General features: G+C 48.1%; 11 protein-coding genes across 11 annotated transcripts; 7 read left to right on the forward strand and 4 right to left on the reverse strand.

Moving 5' to 3' along the window:
• Positions 1 to 1078: 1078 nt before the first annotated feature.
• TRIVIDRAFT_33427 (uncharacterized protein) lies at positions 1079 to 1963 on the forward strand (the record flags this gene model as incomplete). The annotated part of the gene is made up of 1 exon (XM_014104481.1): positions 1079 to 1963. One exon carries the CDS (start codon positions 1079 to 1081, stop codon positions 1961 to 1963), a length of 885 nt encoding a protein of 294 aa, XP_013959956.1.
• A 297-nt stretch (positions 1964 to 2260) lies between these two features.
• On the reverse strand, positions 2261 to 2986 carry TRIVIDRAFT_55095 (uncharacterized protein; the record flags this gene model as incomplete). The annotated part of the gene is made up of 1 exon (XM_014104482.1): positions 2261 to 2986. The coding sequence occupies one exon, from the start codon at positions 2984 to 2986 to the stop codon at positions 2261 to 2263; it is 726 nt and encodes a 241-aa protein (XP_013959957.1).
• Positions 2987 to 4108: 1122 nt separating this feature from the next.
• Positions 4109 to 4651, forward strand: TRIVIDRAFT_72822 (uncharacterized protein; the record flags this gene model as incomplete). Its single annotated transcript, XM_014104483.1, has 3 exons — positions 4109 to 4168; positions 4241 to 4365; positions 4472 to 4651. The coding sequence occupies 3 exons, from the start codon at positions 4138 to 4140 to the stop codon at positions 4574 to 4576; spliced, it is 261 nt and encodes an 86-aa protein (XP_013959958.1).
• Positions 4652 to 4798: 147 nt separating this feature from the next.
• TRIVIDRAFT_32216 (uncharacterized protein) lies at positions 4799 to 5426 on the reverse strand (the record flags this gene model as incomplete). Its single annotated transcript, XM_014104484.1, has 2 exons — positions 4799 to 5190; positions 5258 to 5426. 2 exons carry the CDS (start codon positions 5424 to 5426, stop codon positions 4799 to 4801), a joined length of 561 nt encoding a protein of 186 aa, XP_013959959.1.
• Positions 5427 to 6604: 1178 nt separating this feature from the next.
• TRIVIDRAFT_62426 (uncharacterized protein) lies at positions 6605 to 7495 on the forward strand (the record flags this gene model as incomplete). Its single annotated transcript, XM_014104485.1, has 3 exons — positions 6605 to 6695; positions 6763 to 7174; positions 7249 to 7495. The coding sequence occupies 3 exons, from the start codon at positions 6605 to 6607 to the stop codon at positions 7493 to 7495; spliced, it is 750 nt and encodes a 249-aa protein (XP_013959960.1).
• Positions 7496 to 9378: 1883 nt separating this feature from the next.
• TRIVIDRAFT_55099 (uncharacterized protein) lies at positions 9379 to 9834 on the forward strand (the record flags this gene model as incomplete). Its single annotated transcript, XM_014104486.1, has 1 exon — positions 9379 to 9834. One exon carries the CDS (start codon positions 9379 to 9381, stop codon positions 9832 to 9834), a length of 456 nt encoding a protein of 151 aa, XP_013959961.1.
• Positions 9835 to 11312: 1478 nt separating this feature from the next.
• TRIVIDRAFT_215513 (uncharacterized protein) lies at positions 11313 to 12717 on the forward strand (the record flags this gene model as incomplete). The annotated part of the gene is made up of 1 exon (XM_014104487.1): positions 11313 to 12717. The coding sequence occupies one exon, from the start codon at positions 11375 to 11377 to the stop codon at positions 12392 to 12394; it is 1020 nt and encodes a 339-aa protein (XP_013959962.1).
• Positions 12718 to 12792: 75 nt separating this feature from the next.
• On the reverse strand, positions 12793 to 14336 carry TRIVIDRAFT_189491 (uncharacterized protein; the record flags this gene model as incomplete). Its single annotated transcript, XM_014104488.1, has 4 exons — positions 12793 to 13143; positions 13203 to 13499; positions 13562 to 13935; positions 14003 to 14336. 4 exons carry the CDS (start codon positions 14334 to 14336, stop codon positions 12793 to 12795), a joined length of 1356 nt encoding a protein of 451 aa, XP_013959963.1.
• A 1047-nt stretch (positions 14337 to 15383) lies between these two features.
• TRIVIDRAFT_32653 (uncharacterized protein) lies at positions 15384 to 16400 on the forward strand (the record flags this gene model as incomplete). The annotated part of the gene is given in 4 exon segments (XM_014104489.1): positions 15384 to 15539; positions 15621 to 15799; positions 15819 to 16069; positions 16141 to 16400. The coding sequence occupies 4 exon segments, from the start codon at positions 15384 to 15386 to the stop codon at positions 16398 to 16400; spliced, it is 846 nt and encodes a 281-aa protein (XP_013959964.1).
• Positions 16401 to 16892: 492 nt separating this feature from the next.
• TRIVIDRAFT_62431 (uncharacterized protein) lies at positions 16893 to 17647 on the forward strand (the record flags this gene model as incomplete). The annotated part of the gene is made up of 2 exons (XM_014104490.1): positions 16893 to 17462; positions 17603 to 17647. The coding sequence occupies 2 exons, from the start codon at positions 16893 to 16895 to the stop codon at positions 17645 to 17647; spliced, it is 615 nt and encodes a 204-aa protein (XP_013959965.1).
• TRIVIDRAFT_215514 (uncharacterized protein) lies at positions 17636 to 20355 on the reverse strand (the record flags this gene model as incomplete). The annotated part of the gene is made up of 3 exons (XM_014104491.1): positions 17636 to 19401; positions 19463 to 19834; positions 19924 to 20355. 3 exons carry the CDS (start codon positions 20248 to 20250, stop codon positions 17824 to 17826), a joined length of 2277 nt encoding a protein of 758 aa, XP_013959966.1.
• Between the last annotated feature and the right edge of the window lie 1765 nt (positions 20356 to 22120).

Below are 22120 nucleotides of genomic sequence, written 5' to 3' on the forward strand. Positions count from 1 at the left end.
CTGCATTAGCACCAAAATATCCGTAGAACATGCATGATATGGTTAAAGTTCTTTCATTCAAGGGCATCGAAAGGCTACCTGAAGCTGTATATCAGACATGCAGACGCTTCAATCGTTACTTGCAATTCGACCCAGAAATGGAAATCGGGTACTCGAGGGTAGCGTCGCATTATGTTGCCCAAACTGAACCGCTCATATGAGATTACCAGATCGCAGCTTCATTGATGATGAGCCTCTTTTTGACTATATTTTTGTTTGGTTTTGGCAAGCTTGCTAAATTACATGGATGATGCACTCTAGCTATAGCCGTTGTCAGGCATTGCTCTGCCGAAATGTGCGTAGAAGAAAGAGTACCTAATTTTCTAACGCAAATCTTTCCACGGCCCATAACGAAGTGATTTGTCTTACAGCGAATAAAAATTAAAGAAGGCGAAATATTCACCAGCAGATCTTGAAAGAGCTTCGAGCGCAATGGCGAAAGAGGCAGATCAGTGAATTAATTGCAGTGAGAATTGAGAATCTCAAGCCACAAGTTCATGTGCGTGCAGAGATCGCCCCACCAAGAGTGCGATAATCGATAAGATAAGCCACGGCAGCTCTTTTGGAAAAAAAATTTCCCTAGCAGACAAGACAAGCTTGATTCAACCCACCTGCGAGCATTGGCTGGAAGATTTGCGACAAAATGTCTGCCTCAATTGCGTCGCCCGAGCCGGCAATTCCAAAGTCCGAAAAGAAGCACAAGAAAGACAAGGCATCCAAGTCAGAAAAGAAGCGAGACAGGGAAGAGGAAGCAGTAACTGGCAGCAGCCGCAAGCACAAGAAATCCAAGAGCGCATCCGTCGAAGAAAACCAAGATGAGGATGTCGAGGCTTCACAACTGCTGGACCATAGCGATTCCGAAGTAGCGCACAAGAAGAAGAAGAAGGAGCACAAGAAGAAGCACAAGGAAGAGGATCACGAGGCTGAGGATGCTGGTGAAGAGAAGCCGAAGAAGAAGAAGAAGTCCAAGAAGCACGCCGACGAGGATGCCGAAGAAAGCAATGACATTCCTGAAGCTGTCGATGCCAATGCCGATTCCATGAACGTCGATCAACCCATCCAAGAGACATCCTCAGGAGTTTACCAACCGCCCGACATCCCTGCAAACCCTCAGTATCCCTTCTATAGCCAGACTGTGTCTCTCTACGAGCCCATATACCCCATCGGCTGGTCGCAACCAGTAACGAATGCCGAGTACCAACATCTACAACACCTCAAAAACAAATACGTTCCGTCTTTGCGGGGTGTGTTGATGAACTACAAGAACGTCGCTCTGGGTGAGAATCCCGGGCGCAAGGGTGCCGCGGCTTCAGATGATGATCCCAGCATCCTGAAATCAGTCAACGAGTACGCCGTTGGTTTTGGCTGGATTACCGCAGAAGTCGACCTGTTTGTCCCCAGCCGTGGTGCGTGGATGGAAGGCAGCATCAACCTGCAGACTGAAGGCCATATTGGTGTCGTTTGCTTCGGTCAATTCAACGCTTCCATTGAGGCTCGACGTCTACCATCTGCCTGGAAGTGGGTCTCTAACGAGGACCCCGAGGCCCATGGTATGGAGGAGACTGCATCGGTGATTACCGCTGACGACCACGGAGTCGTGCGCCAGATTCACAGCACGGGCTTCTGGGTTGACGCCAATGGAAAGAAGGTTAAGGGCAAGATTCGTTTCCGTATTCGCAACTTCGATGTCGGTGTCAGCGGCGAGACGAGCTACCTCAGTCTAGAGGGAACCATGCTGGACAGGGAGGCGGAAAAGGCACTTGTCAAGGAGGAGGCTGCTACAGCCGCTTTGAGAAAAGGAACCAAGGGAGCGCGCAAGATCCAGCGAAGAAGAGCACCAGAGTTTGCCATGACACGTTTCATGGATGAGGAGGAGAAACCCGCCGAGGCGCAATCAGCTGAGGCAGAAGCGGCTACAGCATAAAATGGGAATTTTTGCATCAATGGAGGACATCAAGTGATGGTAGAGGCAAATCATACAACCGGGGGAAACATGCTTTCGGAGTTTACTATAATACCCTCTTTGGATGGGGGTCGACTTATCACAATATTTATGAGCGTTGCACATTCGAGAATTGAGTCAAAAATTTATTGCATTGCTAAGGATGGGCTGTCTCTGTCATTCAATTGCAGCAGCCCTTTCAGCTATCTTATAATTCCAAAATGCAGAGTACTCTGTACAGCTGCCAAGCCGATGTGCTGCGTGAATACGCCTGGCATCCTATGCTGATGCCTTTACCATCGGCTCCCATGGTCGTGCCAAGTTCCAGAGATACACCTCTCCGATCGGTTCGCTTGTTGTGTTCTTTACAACAACATGCTGGAAAGGAGTCGTGGCAGACGACAGTAGTAATGAGGAGGTATCAACCCAGGGGAAGGCATCTTCCCAGCTAGGCTGTTCACAGAATCTGTCGACCTGTTCTCTGAAGGTGTTCCAATCTGAATGATTGTTTACGACGATTTGAAACCGCACTCCTTGGATGTCAACCGTGATGCGCTGCACCATACTGGGGAACTCGTCAGAGCACCCGCTGCTGAGAATCCACGAGTAATCGGTTTTGTCGCCGTTGCTTTCCCAGTCGTACCACACCTGCGTTCCCCTTTCTGAAAAGTCGCTCAGCACCAGTCTGGACTGTGCGTCGAAGCTGATTGCGCAGTGTTGTTTCGAGATACCCTCGACGCTGGGTAGAATAATATCGCAGGTCCTCGGATCCGTGCCGAGGATGAAGCTGCCTGGTCGTTTAGGAGGTTGTGAGAATGTGAGTTGGATGGCTCGCCCGGGAGCATGGTTTGTGAGGTTGGAGAGGCGAGATGAGAGAAACGGGTGTGATTTCGGAGATGAGATGATACGAGAGGCGTTTTCGGGGAGTTGGGTGGATTTGTCGGCCCAAGAATAATGTGTGGTTGGGACGAGCCAGGCGATGATGTCGTCGGGATGAGATGCCATGGTGAAGTGGTTGAGTTATTAAGTGTGTATAATTATTTGTACGAAGTTGAAATGAAAGAAGTGCGCCGTGGTGATACAATATGCTGAAGCAGGTCGTTGGATGTAAAGAGTGAATCACAAATAGGTAATTGTAGTCGTGTATGTATTAAACCCGTGTAGTAGACGGATGTCGATTCAAATGAGAGAAAGCAAAGTCGATAACAAAAAGTTTGAGCAAGATTCAAAGACCAAAAGAGAGAGAGAGAGTTATACAGAAACAAGATTGGAGACAAAGAAAAAAGTACACATTCGAGGATTCTAGCCTCTCTACTTATATAGAACCTACGCACTATGGAGCACGCAGAATCTTCATCTCAGCCCAACAGCCTGACGATCCACGACGACGCGCTTGTCGCACAGACAACGAGCATCTACTGGCCATCATCTCGTGGTGCCGCGTCGCGAAAACTGCTGACTTGCATGAACTATAAGCAGATGACGCATACTTTTATGATTCTGCAGTGCTTTAGTGGTGGCTGGTCGCTGTGTCGTGAACAAAGTGAGGCTTTGGGCAGTAATGAGATTCACGGTGCCGTGGCGGAAGGCTGGGAGCCAATCATTTGCTGCTGGACGGCCTAGTTTGGAGCGCGACGGACGCGAGATGCGCGTTTGGGAATGTCGCGGGTCGCGAGTTGGGATTGGAGATGGTGAAAGTGTATTTCATGTCTTACGCAGGTTTCAGATTTGGGCTGGTCGATCATGTCTGAAGTGCTTCTTGTTTGTGTATGGTGATACATGACAAGTTCAGCGCTGCACCAAATCAGCAGCATCTTGACATGGACTGTGAAGAATCATAGCATGCAGCTGGTGCCTAAACAGGATGACAGGAGATGACATTTTGGGAGTCATCAGGAGATTCGATCGAAAAGGAGCGAGACAACGAGCATTCAATGGTTGTTGTTTACTGTGAATATTGACTACTCTTACAATTTCATCATGATTGATCCAGGGCCAGAGCGGTACCTGCGCTAAGGTACCTTCAAAAAGTGGCTGCCTCACATTTCGGGCCGCAAACCAGCTCCTCTGACGGCCGACCTTCACCCGAACAGGACCTTTGCGGCATTCGAATGCCTCATCCCACGACATCATCGAAGGCCAATTGAACCGCAAAAATGGCTTCCGACGCAGCTACTGAGGGGCGGCGTAAGTGCACATGCTCTCACTCACCCTGAAGAGCCCTCAATCCTTGATCCGCAACCGCTGACCCAACCGCAGAGGCGACCCGCGAGGAGATGCGCGATGCCCGTCTCCCTCTCGCCTACAGAGACAGCTGCGCCCACCTCCTGATTCCCCTGAACAAGTGCCGGAGAGAGACCTGGTACGCTCCGTGGAAGTGCTCGGTACGTTTTCATCCATCCCGGAGTCGGAGGAGACACAGCGTGGGGAGGGGAGGACGCTGGAAGCAAGAGGACAGCTTTGCTAACTGATTCCGGACGGGGATGCTAGGACGAGCGACACAGCTACGAGAAATGCCAGTACGTCGAGTTCAAGAAGCGAGTAGCCAAGATGAACGAGCTGCGGGAGTCAAAAGAAGGCGCACGAAGCAACTAGGGTGCTGCGAGGACGATGGAACGCCGTGTACATATCATCCATGCATGAGGACCGGGAATAGAAGAATTTGTGAACATCTGGATCCTGAATTGTGCACGTGTTTTGTCCTGACGGCTGCGGACTACAGAGATTCGATCTTTGAAGGAATGGCGAATGCGAGCCATGATGCCGGACAAAGGGATCTTCATGAGCTTTTTTTTTTTTTTTCTTTTTCTTTTGCGGTCAGATTTCATCTACCAAGTCGCTCTTGCTATCCAACCCTGCCCATTTCGGCTTCCCATCCGGCAAATCGACGACCCTATGCGGATAAAAGAGGTGACACATGCATGTGCCGTCAATAACCATATCTAAACCTGGGTCTCCGGAGATAACGTACTGGACAGCAAAATTCTTCTTCTGCGTCTCGCTCTGGAATGACAAAAGCGTCGGAAATAGCAGAACCATGTTCCGTCCTTCGTCCATGATGAAGCTGCCGCAATAAGCGCAGCTTACTTTGCAGGGTAGCTCATGATCTTGTGACTGAGAACCGGAGTTGTAAAAGCGCAGGCTCTCAGTACCGTTTTGGAATGCCATATCTGACTTTTGGAATATCGCTGCCCATTGGAAAGGGGCGCCTAGACTTTGATATGAGTCTGTTTGAGGATATGATTTGACAGAGGCTATATTGAGGGAATGCTTTACCATGGATTACTTTACAATCATCGCAGTGACAGTATTTGGAGGCTAGAGGACTATCTTTGCTGAGCCAGTACTTTACTCGACCGCAATGACAAGCACCTTGCATCGCCTTGTTAAATTCCGGGCCAGGTTCTCGGTAAGGTGGCTGCGTTTTCCAGTGCTGGTCCGTCATTCTGGAGATGCATTACAATTGGTGATGGGGATTACATATGTATCAAACAAGATGTTGGTGATAGAAGAAGAAAAGATGTATATGAATGCTATTCATGGCAACTCTCATTACTGGGAGTTATGTTACTATGAGAATACATGACGTAAGAGATGTGACGATGCCATGATGGTTGACCATACGGTCCCGGGTAGATACAGGCCATGGTGCTGGCTACATGTACCTATGATGTCTACGTGTAACCGTAAAGATGAGCGACATTATTCATTTCAACAAACAAACAGAGGCACGAGAGAAGTGTAGACTTTAAGTCTTCAAGCACTTCTCATACTGGGTCGTCTAAGCCGAATCTGGCTCAAATCCGGTGTCCGTCTATGTCACAAACGACCGTCCGTCCGTCTAAAGGAGAAGAAGCCATTTACACGGAGATAGCACGGATTTAAGATTACATGGAATTTATGGAGGAACACGGAGAACTATTTCGAATTTACGGGTATACATGAGAAGGTACTAATTGAGGATGCCATGCGCTGCTTTTCTCTCTTCGGACACGAATATCAATAACTGTGCGCTAAGAGCGGGGTGAGTAAAAGAATGATTGCAACGCATTCATGACCCCGCCTTGAAGAAAAAAAGAACGCTGGTATATGTAATCTGCTGGTTTGAGAGTGTTGGTTGCCGAAAGCTCGTCATGCCAAGTAAACACCAAAACTGGGCTGGCTGGATAATATACTGCTCCTTGCATGTAGCTTACCCGATGCGATCAAAATTCTACAATAAATACTCGTATGCGATAATCTACCCATAAATTGCACGACTCGGTCTTTGTGCCCCTCTCGGAGATTTACCTCATCTTCAATTTTTACCACTCAAATCGGTTTGCCGGATCGGCGCCGACGGCGGCGAGATTCGATGCTCGATATGGAGCCCTCTAACCGCCAATCCCAAGACTCGCTTTCCCGTTGGCGGGTTTGAAGATCCTATTTTGCAACTACGAAGCTACTGTGCTTTGTCCAAATGTGAAATTTGTCCGTAAGCCCCACTCAGAGGAGAAAGAGGTGCAATTATATAAAGCCGTAGATAGTGAAGCCCACTATGTCTGTCAACAACTCGACAAACTTCAGACTCTTGATACAGTCACTTCTTCCTCTTCTCTTTCACCTACTCACAAATTAGACACCATGGCTAGCGAGGCGTGCTGCAAGTTGGCTCCGGTCACTGTTGACTACACCCCCAAGGGCAAATACGAGAAGATTGCCGGCATCAACACCTGTAAGATGAGCCATCTCTGATGAAAATCAACAGCAGAAGGGCGGAATTCCTGATACATGACACCTAGACATTGTGGGACCTGAGAATGCCACCAAGGGAATTGTCGACATCTACGACATCTTCGGCATCTGGCCTCAGACCATCCAGGGCGCTGATCGTCTCTCCGCTCACACAGGATTCCTCGTCCTGGTGCCCGATTTCTTCGATGGCCCAGGCCTGGACATCAACTCCATCCCCATGGACACGGAGGAGAAGCAGAAGACGGTGAATGCCTTTTTCGGCTCTACTGGCAACCCTCAGGCCAACCTCGAGAAGCTGCTGGTTCTCCGCAAGGCGCTGACGGAAAAGTTTCCGGCCGTAGAGGGCAACTGGGGTCTTTTCGGCCTCTGCTGGGGTGGCAAGCTGGCTGTTTTGGCTTGCGGAGAGGGCAACGAGGGTGTTGGCCGACGATTCGAGGCCAGCGGAACCGCTCATCCTGGGTGAGTTTTTTTGAGAAAATTTCCTGTGAAGGACGTGACCTTTTCCTTTTACTGACCGGGCTTGTATTGGGCAGTCTCCTGGATGAGAACGACGCCAAGGTCCAGACGGCTCCTCACATCCTGCTGGCCTCCAAGGATGAGCCTGCCGACAAAGTTGCTCTGTACAAGGAGATTATGGGCGACAAGATTGATGTTACCACTTATGAGACTATGCACCACGGATGGATGGGCGCCAGATCTGACCTGAAGAACGAGGAGAATGTCAAGGAGTTTGAGCGAGGCTATAAGCAGGCCGCCGATTTCTTTGTCAAGCATCTTTAAGCGGTTGGACTAGTTTGTTGTGGCGGTTTCAAGGTGAAGCTTTTGTAAAGAAGAATCTGATACCCAAAGCCATCTTTTACTTGCCTAAGACGGTGAAATCTCAAACCTATGACTGTGCGCCAAGAAGATATGTTCCACCAACTGCGTCTAGCATACATCTTAGCTGCTTGGCGGTCAGATTACGTATGTGTTATACACCTTGTTGGGGAGCTCAGCTGCGAATATGTTCCATCCGTGGTTTCAAATGTTCCTACAGGCTAGGATTGCTTGTATATGTTGTTTACTGCAAGATAGAACTTGGAAAAGCGAGGTACCGGGATAGGACTTGCGGGGAGGGATGCTCTCTATGCACTGTTATATTTCCGCCAACGCTTCGAGATACAACAGCCGAAAACTCAATCTAAAATAGCCAACTTCGCTATTCAAGCACCAGTACGCAGTATCATGCTTGCCACCTAAGTTCTGTTCTAAATAGCATATTGGATTCGATCTGCTTTCACAAATTTGTAAGCCTCTTGTATATCTATTGGCGTGAGTGGTACTACTACCAATGTGGAACTTAACGGGTAAATTGCACAATGGTCAGTATTTAGCATAACCCCTGGGGGGGATCCTTATCTAAAGTGATACAAGGACTTCCCTCTTCGCTTTCGTATAACGTAAAAGCGTGTTTATTAATCTGGAATCAGCCTCACTGTCTATGAAGATTACTACACCTGCTTACAGGCATGTGTCTGTTAACACTTTCGGAATAGTCGCTCCACAATGCTGAACAAACGCCTAATATAAGCATAATAACCGGTGTACAGAAACAGAAGCTGCAAGAGAACATTTTCAGGACATGATCAACACTAGTTTGGTTAAAAATGTCCATGGTTGACAACCAATAGTGATGGATTCTATTTCCAGTCATTTATAGCCTCAAATCGTCTACAAAGCAATAATGAAAAACTACTAACTAGTCCCTTTACCAAGCAGGGTTGTGGTAAGATTCAGCCAACTCATTTCTGCTGAGTTTATTCCTTGTTTCCTCATACAATTTAATCGCTCAGTTCCAAAACGAGTTGCTCCATTGTCTCTATAGTACCACTAGAGGAAACTGCAATCCCTGACAGAAAGGGATAAGGGTTGCCGTTTATCTCACACCCTTTATGTCTATCCTTGATGGCACTCAATCTGGTATATTGCTCCATGAATTCCAATATTATGCGCGGATCACACCATGCTAGCCCCTAGATAGGCAGGTCCAACCCTTTTATAACTACTGTTCATCTAACAGCATACCTATTCAGGGATATATAGGACTATACCCCAGTCTAGCATCCATCCACTTAAGGACGCAGTTCACAACTTCTAGACGATCGACGCTCTTGGCATGGATTGCGGTGAGATATTCAGGTTTTGGGGATCTGTCATTATGTAAATGGAAACGCCGAGAGACATGGTATCTTTTTCCTCTGACGTAGTATTATCTGATTGTTGGGCTGTTTTTGCGCCAACCGGCTGAATGGAGTTGGGCTTTGATCATGATGGACTGCAGATATTGGCTGAGCTGACGGTCTGTCTGACCACTCTGTCTGGGATAGAGTCTTTCCATAATTAGAAGGTAGAATGAAACAATCTAGGCGAACTATTTACCCAACTTCAACTCCATTTATCTGTTGGCTATGACGAGATGGTGATGAGGGGGTAGATGAGAGAATCAAGCCCTCAGGAGGATCATTATGCCGAGGATCTCATCGTGAGTTGCTGTAAAAATATATAAAAGAGGTCTACGTCCCTCCGCAATCAACAGTTGAGAGAAGAAAAGTCAACCCAGTCAAAACCGTCCGTTGGATCTTTAATTCCCCCATAATTCAATTCTTCAGATCCTAAATTCCAAGATGAAATTCTCAACCACTCAACTTCTTGCCACTCTTGGTTTTGCGAGCTATGTCGCAGCCGATTTCCACGTCCTGACAGGACCATGCTCCATTGCCCCTGGATGGGGTGGCAGTCTCGAGGACTACGCCGTTGCTTGCCCTTCCAACTACTATAATTGCAACTGCATGCTCAACGGAGACCGTGCTGGCCATGTCATCTCTGGCCAAACCCCAAGATACGGCATTCACAATACTGGATCCAACTATTTCGAGCTCAGCGGCATGTGCGGTGTGGGAAACATGAACTTTTATCTCCAAGGCGATGGCACTTGGTTGTTCTACATTGCTGGTGGAGACGGTACCGTGCAAGGCCAATGTTGGCCTGGTGATAACAGCATCAAGGACTGCAACGCCTTCAGTGCTGCTTGTAGCTTGAGCAACATCTTGGTCTGCTATTCATACATTTGCGAGCCATGAACAGAATGAAGGGCCCATGCTTGAACTGAGGTTAATGTTGTTCTGGAGAGCTATCGTGGATATTTACAACTGCTTATGATGAGAAATGAGCGTGGGAATGGACGAACTGGAATATGATTTGAATAGCCGGATATGCCAATTCTTACTTATTGTATGACCGATAGTTTATAGTATATATGCAGTACATATGAATATGTCAATCTATGAGAAATGGAAATGCATGAAAATGACATCCTATATTCAGAAATGATGTTGGTGAATTGGAAAAAAACTCAGTGTCTTCTAGCTTATCATGGAGTGGGGTTGAACGATATTGGTTCGACCACCGTGAGGTTCTGTATAAGTATATCGTTTATAAGAGTTGAGCCAAGATGATGTAAACGATAGGTCGGATTTTGTTATCTTCGTTTGTCTATGCATGTTCACACCTCTCAACTGCATCGCTGCAGTATGAACCATTTACTGGAGGTTTTACTTCTTAATAGCCTATATGGTTTATTGAACTGGAAGAGCTAATCTTATTAAATTCTATGCATAATCTCTGGATCAAATGACTAAAAATCCTAGATTAGATCCGATCGGCCGCGGCAGCGGGCGATCGAACCGAAGGGAAGCCATGCTAACGGCGGAACCTGTAAAGCCCGATAAATGGGCGTCGTACCTCTTAGTGCATCTCAAAATACCAATTAGTTCAGTCAATATTCTATTTTGGCCATAGCAAGGGAGTCATCATGCCTATTATTATTACTTTCAGCATCCATGCGTGGCTAAATCGGTTGCCACCATATGTACTTTGGAAGCGTTGTCTTTTTGTGAGATTTCGCGATCGAGGCGCTACCCCGGTAATTAATGTTACTTCGCCATGACTATGGATGCTTGAAATTTTGTATCAAATATTCTAGGCACGTATCTTCTGTACTTGAAACTATAGCTGTTTATCCATCAAATTTTAACCAACTATCAAGCGGGCTCTACTCCGTATCATAGAATAACTTCTTTCGCTACCGAGAATCTGAGAATTGTTTATCAGCCTTTGTTGTACAAGTAATTCTAAAGCGGTTCATTGCTTCAGATCGATCATTTTGCAAGGAAGCAGCATTGGTTGCTCGGGGGTATGTATCCCTTCTGCTGTTGTAGAATAGCCCGAAATTTGGTACCTAGGCATAAAATTGAGCCGAGGCAATATCCTATCTCTTCGGACTACTCCGAAATGACCGGATCTTGCACAAAAGCGGATCCGCCAGTTAGTGAATAACGACTACAGAATTCGGCGGAAAACTCTATCTGTCCAAAATTTGGCAACGGATGAAGAAGGTGGAGGCTTCCGAATTAGTTAATTGTGTCCGCGTTCATGACTAAACTCCGCAATGTATGGTGCTATTGGCGGAATTTGCTCACGCAGTTTCATCATTCTCAGCTTGGGGTATAAGTCTATTGCGTCCTCAGCCGAGAATAAAAACTTGCCTGTAGAATTCTCCCTCTTCATATTGCTTTCTAGCCACGATTTTATTCCACTACCTGTAAAAGCTCTGCACTCATCATGTCCAAAACCATGAAGGCGTGGCGATTTGACACCCCTGGCCCTATTGAGGAGACGTTGAGGCTTGTCGACGATGTACCGCAGCCAAGTGCGCCCCTTCGAAAAGGACAAGTTCTTGTCGAAGTTGCGAGTGCAGGCCTTAATCCCGCGGACTACAAAATGCTGCAGTTGGGCCTCGTATCCAAAGCCATCACGACCATCCCCGGAACGCCAGGCATGGACCTCAGCGGCCGAGTTCTCTCGGTGGCAGATGATGTTACAGACACCAAAACTGGAGATGTCGTGCTGGTTCGTCTGGACCCTACCAAGGGCCCTGGTGCGCTCTCCCAATATATAATCGCCGATCGCGCCGACTATGCAGTGTTGCCGCCAGATTTTGATCTAGACCTCGCTGCTGGCGCGCCGACAACCGCCCTGACAGCATATCAATCCATTAAGCCATACGTCCAAACCGGCTCCAAAGTCTTCATTAATGGCGGATCTGGAGGTGTGGGCACCATCGGTATCCAGATTGCAAAAGCTCTTGGATGCCATGTCACTGTTTCTTGCTCTACAGGGAAGAAGGAGCTCTGTGAGCGAGTGGGAGCTGATGCGATTATCGATTACAAGGCCGGAGATATCGTGACGCAACTGAAAGAGAGCGGTACAATCTTTGACCATATTGTCGATAATGTCGGCTCTTCTTTTCCAGACATTTACAACCAGGCGAGCCATTTCCTTAGGCCAGGAGGAGCTTTTGTACTGGTGAGTGGTCCGGCATCCTTAAGCGGTGTCAAAAACGTCGTAACGGCACAATTTCTTCCTTCGTTCTTGGGTGGTGGTAAACACCGATTCGTCTTATACATGACAAAGAATGACCGCGATGATCTGGCGCAAATCGCAAAGTGGTTAGCAGAAGGTGTGATCAAAACTGTCATTGACTCAACATTTGAGTTTAACGAGGCCGTGGAAGCCTTTACATATCTCAAAAAGGGCTCCAGCGGTGGAAAGGTGATTGTTCATGTCTCCAGCAAGGCGTAAAAAATGGCACAGGGCTTTTCAAGGATTCATAATTTCGCTACATTTCAACGAACAACTTCAATCACTCCTCACGATAATGTCGTCCAAACACTACCTTATGATGGCTAACTAGCATCCTTGGTATTGCTTCTGTATCGAGGATATCCATTAGGATTTGGAAAGAAGCTCCTTGATCTGCAGCAATGCTTAGCGACAGTCTGTATAATCGCTGGACTAATCTCGAGAGGAGGCAGCAGAGCTGGGATGCTTTTTACGAAAAGCAGTAAATATATGAGATGTATTTTGCTCGCTATGTTAATACTATTCAAGAAATATTATATAAGAATTAATGACATCATCTCGTTTAACTAGGATTTCATCAAGACTCCATTTTGTTCTCCTACCGCAATCCATTCACCCTAAATATGGAAAGCAGTACTTTTGATCTCGTCATCCATAGATTCTCCAAACGTTCCCTCATATCCATTCTCCTCAAGGTAAGCACGGAATCGGGCGTCTTCGCTTTCGAGATCCTTCTCCTTATCAGGAATCAGGAACCACGTAACAATGCAACCAACCATGGCAAATGCGGCTCCGATAAGGAAAACTCCCTGAACTCCCTTTTGTGAATCGGAGAAAGAGTTCTGGATGGGCGTGAAAACTTGTGTGCCAATCGCAGCACCGGCTTTGCCAACGGCAGCAGCAAGGCCCAGGAAGTGGCCTCGTACTGGGGTAGGGAAGGATTCAGCTCCGCAGAGAAAGGTGCCGACCTGGGGAAAGTTAGTCTCATGGCTGCTATATGTAAGGCATGGGGATGAGTTAAACGTACACCGGGACCCATTTCTCCCAAGGTGTTGAAGATGCCATACAAAACGACAAAGAGTGGGAATACACTCGTGATGGGGTTGAGAGCACCTCCAATGATGAAACCAAGGATGGACCATAGGAAGAAACCAAGTGCCATGGTCTGTTTGCGTCCAATTCTGTCCATGAGAAAGCCGCCAATGAGAGTTCCGGGAAGGTAAAAGCAGTTCAGAACAGTGCCATAGCCAATGTTTTGGACGAGGGTGTTGTTGGGGTTCAAGGTTCCGATGATGGTGGAACCAAAGATACCAAAGGGATAAGTCTGGTTAACAGAGGTTATTGAGTGTTCTTTCCATACGGTCGAAGCGATGAGACTTCACTTACAACAAAATCGTAGAAAAACCAAGCCAGCGACGTTCCAAGCATTGGCTTCCAGTAGCGCTTAATCACCAGCCAGTAAGGAATGTGCGTCTTCATAGCATGCTTCCGATACTGCGAGGAGTTGATCAAACGAAGACGGAAGAACAAAAGGCCAACGGGAAGAACGAAGCCGAGCCCGAAAGAGACACGCCACACACCATCGTTAATATGCTGATGGTAGGCTGCCAAGATAATCAGCACGATGACACCGGCCATCACGAAGCCTAGATCAATGGCGAAATCAGTGGCGACAGCGACAAGCATGCCGCGACGGCGCCTTACAAAGGCGGTCTCATCCGAAGCTTCGGCACTGCCAGTTCCGCATGTGGGATATTCTCCTGTTATCACGACGTTTATCAGTAGCCGATCTTTGCGTTCGTGATGAGTTTGAGAAACGAGACTTACCTCCAGCTCCGAATCCGGCAACACCACGGCCAACGATCATCATCCAGAACATGCCGGTTGGCGTTTTGCCATGCGCCGCAGTAGCAAGAACGATACCCAAGATTAAAAACAAAGTTGCAAAGACGATGCCTGTCCTGCGTCCCAGTTTGTCGATTCCCCAGCCAAAGAACAGCATGCCAAACACTTCGCCGATAAGAAAAGCGTTGGACAATCTGGTCTTGATGGTCGAAGTGAATGCATCTGGATACAACTCTTTAAAGAGAGGATTCATGTATCCGATGACCTGGGCATTGTAACCGTCTGAGAACAAAGCCAAGCCACCAACGAGGACCATGAAGATGGACGAGATGCGGCTGATGCGCGAGATGTTGCTTGGCTGATCGACGACATCTTTGTTGGTGTCATTGCTGGGCTCAAGAGTTGGCGACACAGTCACTTCATTAACCAGAGCATTCTTGCGATCCATCCTTGCTGCTTGTCTACCGCTTTCTGCGATTTGAACTGCGAGGATAAAAGAAGATGGGTGGGAAGGGCTATGTTTCCCCTCAGTGCCTTGTCTCAAAGAACGCTCGCCTGTAATTGGGAGACTCCCACTTTTATGCGATGTAACTTTATATGTGGCAGATTGTTGCAAGATTGGTTCGCCGAGGACCTTACTCGCCTAATACTCCCAGACAATGCACGTGAATAGATGCAACTGCAAATAATTGGTGAAATTTCTGATCAACACATATCAAAAGGCCATATAAGCAGTACTTCCTGATAGACCCATAGTAAACGAGCAATACCATTACTAAAACCCAATATCATTACGAACAAAAGTCCATGTATCATCCGCTGAGGGGCTCCGTTGGCGAGACATTTGTTCACTCGCAGCTTTTCCGATTCCCACGTGCGAGGGTTGGTGAGAAGCCATTTCTGACTACAAATTTGTCAATCCTACCTTCTCCATCCATCAGGATTCTAGCCATCTGCCTCGCGATTCGTGCTGTATTAAGTTAAGAAGCTGTACCTCGTGCCGATCGGCCGGCAATGGAGCCACGTGCGCCGAGAGTATCGCTTGATTCATCGGGAGGCGCGCCGGCAGCCGTCCAGTTTGGCCACTTTCGGCATGCTAGCCACTTGGTGGGGCGGTCCGTAATTCACAAGCTTCTCATCGTGGATCCTGGACGAACGATCTACGGCAGCAGGGGGGAGTATTCCCGCAAGCGAAGTGCTAGCTGGACGGGAAACTTCCGAATAGACGATGTAAACTGTTCATGTAAGAGGACGGGCAAACGAGAGAGGAGAAGTTGGAGGCTACAAAAGAGCTGGTTAGCTCTGTACAGGTCCTGCTACCCTTGTCGTAAATCGTTAATCGAGAGTTAATCAGATCACCACCATGTTGTCAGCTGAACAGGTCACATTTTTCAAGGAAAACGGCTATCTCATCGTTCGAGATATTCTCAACGATGCTGAGACTGCTGAGGTACAGAGATGGGCACAGGAGGTCCACGACTGGACGCCAACTGCTGACTCTCAATATATGCCCTACGAGGTAAGATATATGTACTTTTGCCATGGCATCTCATATTATTTTTATGCAATGTTTCGGAGGCTTATTTAAAACGATTAATAGGAAATAAATTCTCGTGGAGAGACGGTTCTTTGCCGCACAGAAAACTACGCCGACAGCCACGAGGGGTTCAACGGGCTGCTCCGCGGCACAAAGCTCTTGGGACTTTTAGAGGAGCTTTCGGGAGAACCCATGCATCTTTTCAAGGAAAAGATTAACTACAAGCTCGCCGGAAGCGGTTTGTGTTTCTGCTTTTGCGAGGAAGAAGACAGTTTTGCTAACTGAGGCAGGTGGATTTGCGCCGCATATTGACGCTGTGGCTTACAACCATATCAAAGATGTGAAACACCTCACCATCTTGCTTGCCGTGGACAAATCAACCCTAAACAACGGAGGTTTGGAGGTTGTTGATGCGAGCCATAACATGGATATTCCTCTCAAAGTCGAGGACCACTGCATCACTGATGAGTGGGTGGACTCTCATGAGTGGACACCCGTTGAACTTGAGCCTGGTAAGTTCAATTCTTCAGTCACATATGGTCATTGTCCTTCGTTTATTGGGCTCTTCTGATATTTTCACAAGGTCAATTGCTCATTTTCACCTCATACCTCGCTCACCGCAGTGGGCCTAACCACAGTACTGAGAATCGCAAAGCGCTCTATGCTACATACAATCTTGCCAGCGAAGGTGATTTGCATCAAGACTACTATGAACTCAGGAAGAAAGAATGGCCTGCCACCCATATGCGTAAGAAGGGAGAATCGTATGAGGATGGAGCTTTGAGATACGCATTTGGTTCGCCGATGCTGAGCGTTGATGCCGGCCGACAATTGGCTTTCTAGACAGCAAGTTTGTAAATAGCCTGGTCAACACTTGGAAAAAGTATTCTGTTAATCCTTAGTTTCTATAGTTCTATAGATAGTGATGTGGCATATTTACCTGATAGAGTAAAAGCCATGCACATTTAGATTTCGCCCCCCTCTCAAGATGGTACTTCAAGTTCTCTTAAAAAATCCATATAAAAAACGATTCACGGCGGTCCACTCTTACAAGTCATGTCCTGGGTTAGATCTGTTGAACAGGATTCGATCTATCCACGTGCTGACTGCATTATGCCGAGTGGACGATCTATCCACGTGTCGATGCATAAAGGTCGGGGAGGAGAGTGGAGATATGGAGCGAATGTTCCAGTATTTCGTATAGCCGATATAGTGCTTACCCACAGATGATATGTGCATGAATGCTGTATATCTAATGCGCTCCAATCGTCTACATCCTGGTCACCAAAATCCAGTTCTTCCTCATTATCCGCCGTTAATCTTTTTCGCCAAACAATGACTATCCCTACAACTCTTGAGCCGGAGGCCGTCACCTCTTATATAATTTCTATTCTTGAAGCATCGGATTATACTCCTTATATAGGCGAGCCCATCTCTCAGCTCCAGCATTCCTTGCAATGCGCTGCGTTGGCCGCTGAGGCATCTCCATCCGTGGACGAGGCGACCCAAGTTGCTGCATTACTTCATGATGTTGGGCAATTTGCCCCAGCAGAAGACCTGATTGCTTTATCAAGTCTTCCTATCCAAAACCTAGGAGATGCTCCGACGAAACAGAGCGTTGGTCGTGTTGGACATGAGACTTTAGGAGCTCGCCTTCTTCTCTCACTAGGCTTTTCTGACAAAGTTGCTCGCCTTGTGGAATCCCATGTGGCAGCTAAGCGCTATTTGTGCGCCGTAGATGAGTCTTATAACGATTTACTCTCAGAAGCGAGCAAGAAGAGTCTATTCTACCAAGGTGGACCCATGTCCGTCGAAGAGGTGAAGGAATTCAGTTCGGGGCCGTGGTGCCAGGAAATGTGCCAGCTTAGGAAGTGGGATGACGAAGCGAAGGTTGAAGGACTCGTAGTAAGAGATCTAGAGAGCTGGAGGGAGGCGATCCAGAGGCAGATTGAGCGAAGATGATTGATTGCATTAAGAAGTCATTATATACAATATTGTACGACATTCGTCAAATGAAACATGGTTAGGATATTTACGCATGACAGCTTCCCATGAGAGATGTGGGCCTATCAAGACATATTGTCAAGTGACTTCCTTCAATATTGATTAACACAGGATATATACCTAGTTACAGTTTTACCAATTTTATTATTTACATACAGCTCGATGCTTTTATTTTAAAATACATTCTGGTCGTACCAATATTCAGACTGTGACATCAAACATTGAGCGGCATCAAATAATTTCTCAATCGCCAATTTCCAATTTACAAACGGGGTCTCGCATCAGAATCTCTGGGGAGGTCGAATCGATCCAGGTTGGAGACCTTTGTCCAAGCGCTGACGAAGTCATTGACAAACTTTTGGCCGGCATCAGAGCTGCCGTAAACCTCTGAAACAGCGCGAAGCTCTGGGTGAGAACCGAAGACAAGGTCAACACGAGTACCGGTCCACTTCTTGGCACCGCTCTTGCGGTCGCTGCCCTCGAAGAGGTCACCATCAGAAGGGTCGGCCTTCCAGACGGTACCCATGTCTAGAAGGTTGACAAAGAAGTCGTTTGTCAGAGCTCCAGGACGGTTGGTGAAGACACCATGAGTTGATCCGTCGTAGTTGGTGCCCAGAACACGCAAACCACCAACAAGAACAGTCAGCTCTGGCACGGAGAGAGTGAGAAGATGCGCCTTGTCGACCAGGAAGTGCTCCAACTTGACCCTTGGAGAAGACCTGCCATAGTTACGGAAGCCATCAGCAAGGGGCTCGAGATAGCCAACTGACTCAATATCAGTCTGTTCCTGAGTAGCATCGTTGCGGCCAGGAGTGAAGGGAACGGTGACGCTGTGTCCCGCGTCCTTGGCGGCCTTCTCAATAGCAGCAGCTCCAGCAAGAACAATCAGGTCAGCAAGAGACACCTTCTTGCCGCTCTGAGAGCTGTTGAAGTTTTGTTGGACCTTCTCCAGAGCCTTCAGGACCTCGGCCAGCTGAGGAGGGTTGTTCACCTTCCAGTCCTTCTGAGGTGCCAAGCGGATACGAGCACCGTTGGCGCCACCACGCTTGTCGCTGCCTCGGAAGGTCGAAGCAGATGCCCATGCGGTGGAAATGAGCTTGGATGGTGACACTCCGGTTGCCAAGATCTGGCTCTTGAGAGTAGCAATGTCACTGTCGTTGACCAGAGTGTAGTCAACAGCAGGAATGGGATCCTGCCAGGAGAACACTTCCTTGGGGATTTCAGGGCCAACGTATCGGCTGAGAGGTCCCATGTCACGGTGTGTCAGCTTGAACCAGGCCTTGGCAAAAGCCTCAGCGAACTGGTCGGGGTGCTCCAAGAAGCGGCGAGAGATCTTCTCGTATACAGGGTCAAACCGAAGTGACAGATCCGTGGTCAACATGGTCGGCAGCTGCTTCTTGGAAGAATCGAACGCATTGGGAATGATGGGCTCGGCATTCTTAGCAACCCACTGCTTGGCGCCGGCAGGGCTCTTGGTGAGCTCCCATTCAAACTTGAAGAGGTACTCGAAAAACTGGTTGCTCCACTGAGTTGGTGTCTTGGTCCAGGTCACCTCAAGACCACTGGTGATGGCATCCGGCCCCTTTCCAGAGTTGAAAGTGCTTACCCAGCCGAGACCTTGGTTCTCAAGCGGAGCAGCAGCGGGCTCAGAGCCGACATGGGTTGAAGGGCCGGCGCCGTGAGTCTTACCAAAGGTGTGGCCACCAGCAATAAGAGCGACGGTCTCTTCATCATTCATGGCCATACGAGCGAAGGTAATACGGATGTCCCGAGCGGCTGAAATAGGATCGGCATTGGCATCAGGGCCTTCAGGGTTGACGTAAATCAGACCCATGTGCGCCTGCATTCTATTGTCAGTTCAACATTCTTTGTGGTCAGACATGGATGGAAAGAAAACATACAGCTGCCAGGGGAGACTCCAGGTCGCGAGAGTGGACGTCAGTGTGCGACTTTTCGTCAGTTTCAAGGACAGCGTGGCCGTCGCTGGTAGGGCCAGCAAAGCCGTGGGCATATCGAACATCGTTGCCGAGCCATGTGTTTTCGCCACCCCAGTAGGCAGACTCATCGGCTTCCCAAGTGTCTGAACGGCCACCAGCAAATCCAAGGGTCTTGAAGCCCATGGACTCGAGAGCAACGTTACCAGACAGGATGAAGAGATCAGCCCATGAAAGCTTGTTGCCGTACTTTTGCTTGATAGGCCATAACAGACGACGGCCCTTGTCCAAGCTCACGTTGTCTGGCCAGCTGTTGAGTGGTGCGAATCGTTGTTGGCCCTATTCCAATAGACTCAGTTAGCTACGTTCAAAGAGCTGCAATAAAAGGCCGGATTGATTTCCGTTCAGAAGGGTCAATGCCATCTTACCTGGCCACCACCGCCGCGACCGTCGAAGACACGATATGTGCCGGCACTGTGCCATGCGAGACGAATAAACAGACCTCCGTAGTGGCCGAAATCAGCAGGCCACCAATCCTGGGAGTCGGTCATAAGGGCTGTAAGATCCTTCTTGACAGCGGCATAGTCAAGAGTCTTGAAAGCAGCCGCATAGTCAAAGTCGGCTCCAAGAGGGTTCGTCACACTTGTGTGCTGGCGAAGAATGTTGAGCTTGAGAGACTCGGGCCACCAATCCCGGTTTCTGGTTCCGCCACCCGCGACGTTGACATGGTTCACGGGACACTTGGCCTCGCCCATTTCTGCTACCAAACGAAAAAGGAGATGACAGTAGAGGGTATACTACAGTTCAAGTCTGGCTGTTCCAGAAGTAAAACTTGTCGAAACTACTGAAGAAGAATGAAGGGAGAGAGAAACGATTGTGGAAGAGGCGGGAGAAGGTTAAAAAAGAGGAGACAAGAACATATAAACTGCCAAGCAAAGAGGAGACAATTGGAGAGGGGTTGCGGACAACCCCGCGTTCCTCGCGGACAAGTCGTATGTCATCGGCTTTCCGACATGTCGCGATTGCGCTGCTGTCAATCCTCATCTGGATCTGCAGTGAAACACTATTGGCGGCTGTTGTGTCATCGCCTTCTTCTCTGACGAACCGACGCCTCGCAATTTCAAAGGCCCACGCCTCCTAGCTCTTGTCGGCAACCAAGTGGACAAGCGGGGTTCTTGGTGGAGGGGAAGCTTTAAATGGGGGCAACTTTGTTCTTGGATTGGCCACACTGTTTGGATTCGGATGCAACTATCCGAGCCTTCGCACGTTACAGAATAGCTTTGCCATTGGTGAGCTCTCGGTACTTTGCATTCTACCTAGCCCAAGTACCGTGTTAGCTTGTTTGTATCGCCGAATCTACCCAGTCGCTGTCACTGAGCGATATCCAAGTGCTTATAACTACTCCGCATTGTTAGCCCCAATGGTACGAGTACATCTGCAGAGACATCATGAGTAATACCTAGGCTGTACTATCTTGGTTATCTCAGAGGCCGTGCGTATCCTCTTACAGTAGTTGTCGGCGGCTTAGCTACGGAGGAGAATCCCCCGCTGGTAGTTTGGCACTTCGGGCTTCCATTCTCCGCTTAGATATACAGCCGTTCTGAATGGCCGAAGCTCATTCGTACTCGTATGAAGAAACCACCTTGATGGACGGCGTGCGGTATTTGAACTTATTAAATTGCTGCTCAAGGCGGCATGATGCTCCATGGAATACGGTTTTCTGCTTTTGAGGACAAATCCCGCGCTACATTCAACCTCGAGCTCGGCGATATCACAACGAACTGGGTATAAAGCGTGGGAGTAGCAGGATATCTACTCATGGGGGTATTGCACCATCTGCTTACATATATTTTAATGAATTCTCCCACGGACCCTCGTATCCTGCGACGATTGTCATGCGACGGACCACCCATACCTGCAACTGGGTTAGAGCAATGAGACACAGCTTGCATATAAGCATGCATGCAAATAATTAGCACTGTGATGACAATAACATGCAGGTTTGTGGCTATGTACAGCGGTCCGCTGTAGTCACTCTATGAAGCAATGGCAAATATCTACATGTAACCACAGAATCCTTCTTGTGATATCTACAATCGCCACCATTGCTTCTTCTCCTGCTCTCAATTAATTCCCCAAATCGCCCAACAAGGCTTTGCACCTCGCGAAATTGGCCCACATAGGTGTCCCACATGTATTCCATTGCCCTTTTCGGGACAAATTACTTAGGCGTCAACGGCGGGCAGCTACTAGCGGCTGAGCAAGTGAGTTCCAAAGCAATACTTCATCTAGTGTTGGACCATCTCAATGAATGCAACTCGAAGTACCTCTGGAGAAGGGCTCTCTAAAGTGTCACTATGGTAATGTACAAGTTGGCGTTTTGAGACTAAAAATTTAACAAAGATTAAGCCTCTGTTCAAGCGGGAAAATATTGAAGCGTAGTGGCGTTGTCGAAACGTGCCCGTACAGTAATGAGTGGCAATTGTACACCTGCTTAACATTCACACAGGCATTGCAATATCGCAAATTCCTGAGTAACAGCTGTAGAGTTATTCGTGCAGCCTCTCGAGCGCTCCCAAAGGCGAATTTGTAAAATTTAAATAAGCCCAAGAAGCATTTATGTAG

This window comes from Trichoderma virens (genome assembly GCF_000170995.1).
Source record: "Trichoderma virens Gv29-8 chromosome Unknown TRIVIscaffold_3, whole genome shotgun sequence".
NCBI classification, from domain to species: Eukaryota; Fungi; Ascomycota; class Sordariomycetes; order Hypocreales; family Hypocreaceae; genus Trichoderma; species Trichoderma virens.